Below are 12,334 nucleotides of genomic sequence, written 5' to 3'. Positions count from 1 at the left end.
TGCTCTGAGTCCTCCTTGCTTCCTGTCCACTGATATCAAGGTGAATTCTGCCTTGGGCAATCTGAAAATTCAGAAGAGATTATGTTCTGGGGTGGATCTTTGAGGAGTGGCAGATATGAGCTGAGGAATCATAAATTCTTCCCAATCCATCTCACACATACTGTTTGGAGGTGTGGTTTATGTGGTTTCTCAGAGGTGTGACCATGAGATTAAGCATTTCATTGCACTTATTGGTGGCCAGCTTGACATCACATCCTCATATTGGGTTTCCTTCTGGATCTGCTTCACTCTGCTTACCCTCCATTTTTGCTCTTTGAGATTTCACTCCTTACCAAGGAGGTAGCATATAAGGTTTTGCCTCAGGCTCTCCTTTTGGGGGAACCCAAGCTAAGACATCTGTCAATCTTTTACAACTATTTTGAACACACTGCATCTGACAGCAATTTCTAGTGACCTGATTTTAGCGAGTCTTTCCAAAGTACTCAATCTTTTTAAAAGAAAAAGCAAATTTTTAATCACATTTCATTGGTTAAAGTCATAAATATATAATTATAATAACACACATAACTGGCAAAAAGAGGTTTAGAAATAAACATACTTGGCCCTTGCTAGGGATACAGCCCATGAGTATGTTGGAGAGAAGTCATGAGCTTGCAGATTAATTTTGTTTGGCTTGTGCAATATTTTAAGATTCTAATTAAGGGCTATCATTTAAAAATTGGAACATTTAACATAAATCAAGATTTATGAAATAGACTCCAGACAGGTATGGGGAAGTCTAGGCCTGCTAAGGGATATTAAAACTAGGAAATTAGGGCGGGGCGCGGCGGCTCACACCTGTAATCCCAGCACTTTGGGAGGCCGAGGTGGGCAGATCACGAGGTCAGGAGATCGAGACCACCCTGGCTAACACAGTGAAACCCTGTCTCTACTAAAAATACAAAAAATTAGCTGGGCGTGGTGGTGGGCACCTGTAATCCCAGCTACTTGGGAGGCTGAGGCAGGAGAATGGCATGAACCCAGGAGGTGGAGCTTGCAGTGAGCAAAGATCGCTCCACCGCACTCCAGCCTGGGCAACAGAGTAAGATTCCGTTTCAAAAAAAAAAAAAACTAGGAAATTATACTTCATCTTATGTAGTCTCACAGTAAAAACTGAGGCATGTGCTGAGATTGCTTTGTACTAGTTGTACCTGGTGAACAGGTGGCACTTAGAGTCTCTAAAACCAGGAAAGTATAAAATTCCCTATAACAGAGCAAAATTGAGTAGCCCATGCCTGGATGAACATCACTCTGCATAATGGGTAACATCATCAGCTACATATCCTTGTGAGAATTTGTAAACCCTGTGCCTCCAGCATGCTGTGTTGTTCTGTCATTTTTGGGATCATCTCTGTACATTTCATATACTTTTCTGTTACAGAAATGTTTCCCATCCTCTGTTAGTGTTTTTATATTGCTTTATATCACTTTCCTGTTTGACAATACAAATTGGTGTCAGAAGTGAGACTAATACAAAGACCCCAGACCTTAATGGCTAGGTTAATTTGAGGGAGACATAGATAAACTGCAGGAGACAATATGATCCTGGAATACCAGGGTAGCAATAGGACCACCCTTGGCAGAGGGGACTGTAAATGGTTTGCAGATAAAAATGGAAAATTGTTTCAATGGACTATGTCCATTACCCCCTTGATTGATTATGGGAAGTCTGGCATACCAGATTGAAAAGAAATAATAATCTGTAAATGGGCAGATTTATGATTTCCTGGTTACTTTTATTAGCTCTAGCTAGGGTGACCATATGTCCCCTTTTGCTCAGAATAGGCTTGGTTTGTGCCTCTTGTCCAGACATAATGATTATTGGTATCTCCTTTCACTTTCAAAAGTGTCTGGGTTTGGACAATAAATTATATGATCACTCCAGAGGGGCAGAGGCACTCAAGACTTTCTATAGAAATTGAAACGAAACTACTGGATCATGAGTCCAGCTGGTAGGGCAGACCAAGACAAACTCTGGGAATGGGACATTTGGGATGTTCTATTAGGTGTGGCAGTGAGGCTGAAGGACCTCTTCAAGTCTACACTGGATTCAGCACATCTTCAAGTAGACATTGTGTAACAGCTGAGGTTTTAGATGAGGTAGGGGTTGGGAATTCCTTTACTTCTCACTGGCTTTGCTCTTTAAAGAGAGGCAGACAGATTAGAGACAGGAAAATTAAGTGTTATAATGGCTTCTAAAGTGTAATTCTTTTAACATGCTTTAACTAGTCTTGTTGCTCTAACAGGTAAAACTTGAAAAGCTGTGCCTTTGGAGCTTGTGCTTTTCAAAAACGCAAGTGGTGTTTAGAATAGGATTCAAAAATGGTTGTCTACTTGAGCACATACCCTTTTAAGAGAAAATAAAAAAATACTTAATTGAGCCATAAAACATTTATTGTTACAGAGCATTTGCTGGTAAATGCTACATGGCAAAAAAAATTGCTAAATTATTGGTAATTTTCTTTCGAAAATTTCATTTAAGAGGTCAATTTATAGATGCATATTATCTTGGCAGGTAGAGTGTCCTGAGTATGAATTTCACTTTCACCAACTGTTACTTTTATGAATTTTGTTAACTAGAAGTTTCATCACTTCCATGGTGATCCAAGGTTCCAAAGTACACTGAACTAAAATAGGTTCAAGGCATTAACTAGGTCAGAGCAGTTATTAACTAACTTTAGACATAATTTAGATATACTACTTTAGATATGAAGTACTTTTGATATAATTTTATTCAGTATATGATCCTTCTGAACTGAGATAAGATTGGGAGAGGCTGGCAACATGCCCAGAGCTTCTCCAAGGTTCTAAGTCCTGGGAAGAAAATAATTTGAGTCTGTTAGTATTTGTGCCTTTGGCCGGGTGTGGTGGCTCACGCCTGTAATCTCAGCACTTCAGGAGACCGAGGTGGGAGAATTGCTTGAGCCCAGGAGTCTGAGAACAGCCTGGGCAACATAACATAGTAAGTCTCTCTCTCTCTCTCTATTTTAAGTGCAGAAGATTTTGGCTAGGCACTTGTAATCCCAGCACTTTGGGAGGCCAAGGTGGGTGGATCACTTGAGGTCAGGAGTTTGAGACCAGCTTGGCCAACATGGTGAAACCCCATCTCTACTAGAAATACAAAATTAGCTGGGCATGATGGTGCACACCTGTCGTCCTAGCTACTTGGGAGGCTGAGGCATGAGAATCTCTTGAATCCGGGAGGCGGAAGCTGGAATGAGCTGAGATTGAGCCACTGTACTCCAGCCTGGGTGACAAAACGAGACTCTGTCTCAAAATAAATAAAGAAAAATAAGTACAGAAGATTTCACTATGTCATCAAGAAGATATACGCACAACAAATAAACATATGAAAATGTGCTTATCATTATTGGTCAAAAGGGAAATGTAAATTTAAACCACACTGAGATGCTACTACCTATTAGAATGTCTAAAATTAAAAAAAAAAAAACCCAGGGTCCTGAGATCATAAAAACAATTTCATATATATATATATATATATATATACATACACACCCATACACAATTAAAAAGATTGGCCATATCAAGTGCTGGCAAAGATATGGAGCAACTAGAACTCTCATATACTGATAATGGGAATATGAAGTGGTACAGCCATTTTGGAAAACCAGTTTGGAAACTTCTTAAAAAGTTAAGCATACACCTAACATAGAAGCCAGCCATTCCCTCCTCAGTATTTACCCAACATAAAGCGTACGTCCATACAAAGAATTATACCTTGTAGCTTCATTTGTAGTAGCCCGAACTGGAAACAACTGAAATGTCCATCGAAAGGCAAGAGTATAAACAAACTGTAGACACATCCATACAATGGAGATTACTCCACAATAAAAAGGAATGAACTATTGATACATGCAATACAGATGAATCTCCAAATAACTGTACTGAATGAAAGCAGCCAGCAAATAAAAATACTGTTTTATTTCATTTATATAAAATTCTAGAAAACACAAACTAACCTGAAGTTACAGAAACAGATCCGAGGTTGTCTTGGGAAGTGGGGACAGAGGGGCAGGAGGGAGGGATCACAAAGGTGCAGGAAAAAAACTTTTCGGGTAATGGGTATGTCCTTTATCTTGATTGTGGTGATAGTTTCGTCGCAAAACTTATCAAATTGTATACTTTAAATATGTGCAGTTTACTTTGGAAGGCCCAGGCAGGCAGATCAGTTGAGGTCAGGAGTTCGAGACCAGCCTTGCCAACATGGTGAAACCACATCTCTACTAAAAATACAAAAATAAGCTGGGTGTGGTGGCGCCTATACTTCCAGCTACTCTGGAGGCTGAGCTGGGAAGACCATTTGAACCCGAGAGGCAGAGGTTGCAGTGAGCCGAGATCGTGCTGCTGCACTCCAGCCTGGGTGACAGAGCGAGATTCTGTCTCAAAAAAAGAAGTGTTTACTACACGTCAATTATACTTTAATAAATCTATAAATAAAATTTAAAGATCTCTGATAATTCTAAGTAATAATTTGATTTTATTTGCTGACATCTTTTTATCAGATTTACCACCTTTGCAAAGTTGGTTATTCTGAGAAAAAAAAGTGTAGCAAAAATTCTTTATGAAACTCAAATTCAATGTTGCCTCTAATCAGGAATAACACTTGTATTCATAAAAACAAAGAATTAAAGGAGAGTATCAGACAAATATTACATGCTATTGCTGATCTCAATCCTCCCTTTCCTTGCTATTGTCTGTTAATCTCAGTGGGTTCTATCTGAGAGCCTAGTGTTCACGGCATGGTGGTTTCTAATGTGCCTATATAGGAGGCTGAGAGTCTCCCTCCTTTCCACCTTCACCCTTCTATAGGACTCAGGTTATAATGAGGAAAGGAACCGAACCTGCAAACTTTGGCACAAATTCTAAGACACTTGAATTGAGAGTCAAAAAGAGTATAAATAAATACTTCTGAAATTTTGTGCACCTCTAAAATTTGAATATACTAATTTGCTATCCCAACATATCCAGCCCAGAATACTACAGTTAGTGAGAAAAGGATACAGCTTGTTTAATATGCTGTCATATTAGAGAAAAAAAGTTCACCTGATTTCACCTGTTATCATGTTCATGATAACACGAACTCATAACTTTTGAAGAAAAAAGTCATCTTTCTGCTTTTATTACAATGATTGTTGTGACCTCTTCTCCAGTGCCATTTTGTCCAGCTGCAGTAGTCATGTGAAACGGTGGAACACGTGCCCTTAGAACCCAGGTTGTTCCCAACTATAATCTCCATTAAAGGAATCAGGGTTCTTTGATGAGCAATGTATCCCATGTTTGAGAAAGAATAATTCAAGCTGAGTTTTGGGGTATCTTAACTATTATCACAAAGAATGTTTTCAGCAGTTCCTGGGGAAGGAAGGAGGTCAAGTTGACAAGAGGGTTGCTAACCACAAGTAGAAACAATCTGAGTATCAACTAGAAATGATTACACACCCAGCATAAATACTAAGATAAAGAAGACTAACAACCACAAATGTTGGAGAATGTGTGGAGCAAGTGGAAGTCTCCTACATTGCTGCAGGCATGTAAAATCGTAGAATCCTTTCGGGAAAAGGTCTGGCAGTTTCTTATTAAACTAAATATACACCTACCCAAGGACCCGAAAATTCCATCCCCAGATATTTACCCAAGAGAAATAAAGACACGTGTTCACAAAAGAATTGTCTAAGACTGTTCATAGCAGCTTTATTCATAACAGTAAAAAACAAGCAGAAAGAGTGCCGTGTCCATCAACAGAAAGATTAAAAAAAAAACTGTGACATATTCATACAAAATACTCAGCAATAAAAAGAAATGAATCCCTGACACATGCAACAACATGAACAAATCTCAAAAACATTATGCTAAGTGAAAGAAGCATTACATTTTGTATAATTTCACTTATATGAAGTTTAGAACAGGTAAATTTAACCTTTGATATAAAAGAATGAGAACAGTAGTTATACCTGAGGGGTTGGGAGGGGATAGACCAGGAGAGGGATTTAGGAAACTTTCTGAAGATGATTGCAATGTTCTAAATTTTGGAAAGGGTTTGGGTTACACAGGTGTATATGTCTGCAAGAACTCAGCAAATTTATACTTAAGATTTGTGCATTTTATTGCAGGTAAATCTTAAATCAAAAAAATTTAAAAAACTAAATAAATACTAAACTCTAGTTAATAATATGCAGTTGAAGTACTAGGGGGAAGTATATCAGCAACTGCAATTTATTTTGAAATCCATCAAAAAGTATGCTGGATAGGAAAATAATAAAATGAGTAGAGTAAGATGTAGAATCCCTGTGGTCAGTATTCACTATAAAATTCTTTCAACTTTACTGTATGTTTGAAAATTTTTCATAATAAAATGATGGGAAAAAGACCTCAGTAGGTCTTATCTTTCTATTGTATGTCCCTTGTTTGAAATAAATTATTCTTTCTGCAAGATACAGATTTGATAGCAACACAGGGACCAGAAATTAGCTCCCTGGGATTCTAAAAGAGGGATGATATAAGTAAACATGGTAAGAAGGAGAAGAAAATATAAAAATTATTAATATGGAAGCCAAATAATATGAAAACCACTAATACTGATTTTATTATCACCACAAACAAAGGGAAAGTACCTTTTAATGACTGCTAACCATTGAATGAAGAACTACATTTTCTGTCAATTTATGTGTGACTTGTATCTTACCCAAATTTGTTCAAAATTTAGACACTGAATCATCAGTAAAAAACAATTATTAAGCACTTTCCTACATACCTAGTATTATAGTTGTTGGTATGCTATATATGGGATAAAATAACATGCATTGCCTTTTGAGAGCTTTGGAGGAAATTTGGCACAAGTTTATGCCAAAGAAATCTGGTTATGTTTCCCACCTCTGCACTTACTAGTTGTGGGACCCTGGGCCAATTAACTTCCGTAAGCCTCACTTTCCTCATTTGTACAAAGGGGAAAGATAATGGCAGTTCATACTTCATGTAGTTATTTTGAATATTAAATGAGACAACCCATTTTACTTATACTGTATCACAGTGACTAGTAGATAGAAAGTGCTCAATAAATGTATTATTTAAAAAAACAACTGTAAGACACAAAATTTTCAATTGGTGGAAGAATGTGAAGTGCCTTAATTTGTCTAAACAGAGCAATATCTCCTCACTAGGTAGCACAAATAGTAAATAAGATAGGATTTGTTTTGTTTTTTCCCAGAGTTGTGATAAATATTGTAAAAAATTAAGGAACAATAAGCTTGCTGCATTGATGCTCTGAGAATACAGAAACTTAGATCCAGGAGTACAATGCAGAACGCACCTCTTTTCAGCTTAACGTCTGTACCTGCTGATGGAAGCTACCCTGCTTCACCTGGGCTTGCATTAAACACTCAGAATTGTTACCCATAATGTTTTGTACCTGTCACTAGTACCTGTTAAGTAGGTGGGCATGTAGCTAGAGTCTCGAATTAAAATATCAGGTAAAGAGGGGGTTTAGGTAGGGCAGGAAGACATTAATGTCTGGCAGGTGGCAGAATGAGCAGCTGTGTGACACTGGTGAGCTGGGAAGCATGCTTCATTGTCTCTCGCTATGTGTGGTATCCAAATTCCCCACATTCTTTGCTATCTTCTGTATCTTTTGGCATCTTTTTACCACCTATCTTGTTAACAATCATGCAGCCTACATTCCCACATACTGTTGCAACTGGCTGAAACTAAGCAATAGCAGCTGCTCCTTTTAGTTGGGGCATAGCTCTCCTGTTTGTTACACTGCCCACAACTCCTTACTGTCATTCACATGAGGTATATTTCCTGCCTGGCCTGGATGCATTTGGACCCTGGTCTAGTTAGATTTAGGCAGTGGTGACATATTGGGGGTTTCTTAGTGGTAAGTTATATCTAGACCAGAAGTATTCCACCCTCTACCCCCAGCAAAAAAGCAGCCAGGAATTCAGATATTTCTCAAATACCTTTCAGAATAGATGAGTTCCTTACTATCATTTCATAAAAGGAAGGTGATGACTTAAAGGAGAAGGAGAAACTCAATAATCACCTAAAAAAAAAATCTCTGACATGACTGCAATCTTAAGACATCCTATTCTGAAACACTCTTGGAAATGGAGAATAAACATTCTACTTTTACACAGCATTGAATCTGCTTTGAAACTCACACAACATTGGTTTCTTTCTTTAGTACTTTCACTGTCCTCTTACCAGTCTTGTTTTTCAAGATGTAAGTTTACTGAGTGGGACTATTTAGATACAGCTAGTGTCTAATTGAAAGTATGGGGCAATGTCTAGCACCAGGGCAGAACTGGGAAGAATTCACATCATTCTTAACATGGCATCAAGCCAAAACTGAAGAAAAAAATGGAAATATTTTAATATAAATCATCCAAGCTAAAAATTCCATATTTTAACCTTAAACTTGAATCAGCAATGATTGTTGCTGCTGTTTCCTTCCCTTATTACTAGTTATTCTTTTGAGGTTACATCGGATAAATGTGCAGAACATGCGAAATGGAAGCAACTGAATTTCTCAAACAGGAAGCATAAAGAAACATTTTCTCCCTTTACTTGGGTTGCCTTTATTTAACATTCTAAAGAATGATTATTAAAGTTCCAGGATCATATTGAGATCTTTCCTAACAAAGAAGAAATAATGCTTGTTTCATAAGTAAGCTAAAAATTTTCTCTGGTTAATCAGGCAACTCCCAAGCTAGTAAGAACTTCTTCTGGGACTCTATCTACTCTTCTACAGGAAACAGAACTAGTGCAGGCAAGGGTACCTTTATCCTATTGCATAAGTATGAAAATATTGCCTAAACAAGGTCAGAAAACTCACTAAATGAATAGAATGGTGAGATGAGAACATCCTTAGATACATTAAGAGCTAAACAGGATGCAAATCAGAAAACAATTTCACTAAAGGTTTGCTTGGAATCTTTTACATTAGTCTATATAGAAACACAAATATTCAATGTGAACATCAAGCCAGGAGAACAAAACCAAGGAAGAAAAGATAATTTGGGAACTAGAACCAATTCCTGATACTGTATACAAATACGAAACACATACAAATACATATATAAGATTTTTAAAAACTGTGATGACACATTTTGGGCTCAAAATAATGTTCTCACATAACACATCTCATTTCTCATCCTTAAGCAAAGTTTGGTATAGAGGATATGAGATTTCTTTCTGCATGTTTACTTTTGTTTCTCCCTGTCTTTCCCAGCCTTAACAAACAAAATTCCATACCATCCTTTAAGAACCCATCAATGACCTACCCCATCAATGACCCATCCCATCAATGACTTACTCCTCAACAATTGGAATTAACCTGTCCTTTTCTGTTCCTAGCATTTTATGTTTGCATTATCACCTAGCTCAAAGCTGCAAAACACTAAACTTCTTGGAACAGTATTCTAAAAAACCTTTACAAAAAATGGAGTCCTCACCATCTTTTACAACAAGAGTTTAAAAAAGAAGTCATAGTCATCTGAGGTCAACACAAGACTTTTTTGGAAAATACTGGAGAATGTGCCATGCAGATAATAAAATGGATTGGACACAGCTGCTGGGGTGTTTGGCTAAAAGTCTCAGGTTACAATTATCTCACTCTTTTTAACAGCTTCTGTTTATGGTTTCTTCTTCTTCCCCAGTGTCACATACCATCTGGTAAACATAGCAGCTAAAGACTCTGTTGGGTTTCTGCTCTATGTGTAGCACCAAGTCTCTGTCAAAGTAGACTTCATGGCTATATGTCTGTAACAAATATACAATCATATGGAGTCTCCTTTTCACACAGCCATATTCACTACTGTGTTACTAAAATGTCACAGTACCTATGCTAGGGATCTTCAAACATACACTTAGAAGAAAATAGTTGCTAGAAAGAGGTTTATTTTTCATTATTTGTGGATATGCAGATTATTAACAAAAAAGGCATTCCAGAAAATGTAGAGCATAAAAAGAACTCTGGACCCAGGAGTCTAAATACCCAGATTCTATTGCCAATGCTACTATTATCTATCTCATTGTGTGATCACGTACGAGTTGCCAAACTTCCCAGGTTCTCCACTGACAAAACAAGACCTGGATAAAATGATGTCTATTGTTCCTTATAACTTTGACATTCTATAATAGTTGAAATATCAGACAAATGTATACAAGAGTACCTGGGAATCCTGCATGCTTAGATATGATCTCTATTAAATAATTGTGGGGATTTATTACTGTATTCTCTTATTTAAAAAAATTTTTCCAAATTTATAATTGAAAGACAATCAAAGACTAAGGTAAGGAAAGAGACAACATGTCTCAGGAAAACACATGAAGTTTTATCTTTAAGGCCACTGGTAAGAATCCCCTAGTGCCCAGGGGAGGAAGGCTTAAGAAGTACTCTTTTGTCCTGTATATAGGACAATAACCTCTTTCACGTGGTCACTGGCATAGGTGAGTCTGGACTGACATGAACACAGTAACATCTGTTCTAATAAATGGCACCTATAAAGAAAAGGTTTACAACTTTGTATCCCATGGACTCTACTTACCACATCCCATGACTCCACTAGTGGAATGCTTTTAAGTAAAGTTCCATATTCATTACAGTGGAAATCCAGGTGAGCTTTTCCTTCAGCATCTATTTGAGTAACAGCTACCACAGAAAGCAAATCTAACTCATCTTCATAGTCCACAATTTTGAAAGTCTTTGGGATAGATAAAATAGAGGCAAAGGGGCAAAATCCAGTTATTCAGGTAGGCTTATTTCTGCATTTACAGTTTAAGTATTCTATTACTTACAAAAATATGGGAGAAGAATGAATGAATGGGAAGAATAATAGGTAGAAATGTATCTGTTTATATGCCTAGTAAAACATCAGCTCCAAGATTTTCAAAAGTTAAGCAGTATCCTACAGATTTGATAAACAAAACCAAGTCTATGTAGATCTCAAAGTATAACTGAAATTCTCTACAGTGACAGCAAATTGGAGATTCTCTAAATTTAAAAGAGTATTCAACTGCTGCCTCTCACACACGTGTTTGCCGATTCCTGGACAGGACTAAACACGTGAAGCTTGGTTCTGAAACCTGAATACTGCTCACTGAGCTCTGAAAGTTCTCACACCAGAAAAACATAGTCATTTCTAGAAGGATGGATAACCCATCATATACTATTTATGACTTTTTACCACCTTTTTAAAAAAATCCTTTTGGTTTTTTAAATAAAGCAAAAATGGCTGCTTATACTTGAGGGAGAATATTAGGAAATAAAATCCAACCCACAGAACAGGACTGGGACAAGAGGGTTAGCTATGGTAAAGAGAGAAAAATCCCAGAACTGTGTCTCCAGGAAGAAAACCCGAGACTCCAAAAACCTTGCATGGAAAGCAGATCAGTGCCCAAGCATCCAGGAATGGACCACGGGAAGGTACATCTTGGCTGAATGCCTGGCATTAACTTTAAAGACAGGCATAGCATGTTTCCCTCAATCACTATGCACTAATTCTTCACCTATGTTTGGTCAAACTGCTCTCTAATCCACTGACATTTTCTGCCATTACCACCTTAAGACATAAAAATTTATATGGATTTATTACCTTTGATTATTAAAATGTACTTTTATGTTATTTCCTTTTTGCCTTCACCTTACAATGGTCAAACTTCAAAGGGTGACTTCTTGCCTTGGTGTCAGTGATTTTATAGATTTTAGTCACTATTTCTTCAAACTTTTCCTTTACAGGCTAAAAGATTTTGTTTTTTTAATCTCATGATATAGAGCATCTCTTGTTTTGCTACCACCTCTCCCCCCTTAATGAATTATGCTACCTTTTGGAAATTTTAGTACATCTCTCCGGAATACAGTTTTATATGCAGAGTATGTTGCTTTCTTCTTTGTTCTCAATAGGTTTGTATGGTCCAAAATAATAATTTTTTGTGTGTTTTTTTTGAGAACAGCTACATACTGGGCCACCTCTAACCTATTTTAAAAGAAGTTCAAAAACTGTCCTTAAAAAGCCACTCTAATGTTTCTACTTAAAAATGGTCATACAAATAATATAGTTAGATAGTCTAAATGGATTTAGAATTTACGCAATGGTTTATATATTTAAAGCATGATCACTATCAGTTGATTTCATAAATACTTCCAATGCCTTTTTAAAGGAAGGCGATAAAAATGTATTAGCTCAGTGACTCATAAAACCAACTTGAAGATAAGAGCTGAACTGATTTATCATGCCCTCACATCCTCTTCCTCTGGCCTATGGACATTAACAAACATATT

The 12,334-nt window shown here is 37.1% G+C and overlaps 1 protein-coding gene across 1 annotated transcript in view; it reads right to left on the bottom strand.

Moving 5' to 3' along the window:
- Window positions 1-5,731: 5,731 nt before the first annotated feature.
- DCAF17 (DDB1 and CUL4 associated factor 17) overlaps window positions 5,732-12,334 on the bottom strand; it is a 51,289-nt gene continuing 44,686 nt past the window's right edge. The window contains exons 13-14 of the mRNA XM_003254254.2: window positions 10,602-10,757; window positions 5,732-9,813 (exon numbers count right to left, since the gene is read on the bottom strand). Of these exons, the coding sequence (XP_003254302.2) occupies window positions 9,673-9,813; window positions 10,602-10,757 (297 nt within the window). The 3' untranslated portion in view covers window positions 5,732-9,672. The remainder of the gene's footprint in view (window positions 9,814-10,601; window positions 10,758-12,334) is intronic.

This window comes from Nomascus leucogenys, chromosome 22a (genome assembly GCF_006542625.1).
Source record: "Nomascus leucogenys isolate Asia chromosome 22a, Asia_NLE_v1, whole genome shotgun sequence".
NCBI classification, from domain to species: domain Eukaryota; kingdom Metazoa; phylum Chordata; class Mammalia; order Primates; family Hylobatidae; genus Nomascus; species Nomascus leucogenys.
This window is presented reverse-complemented; position numbering and strand designations above follow the sequence as displayed.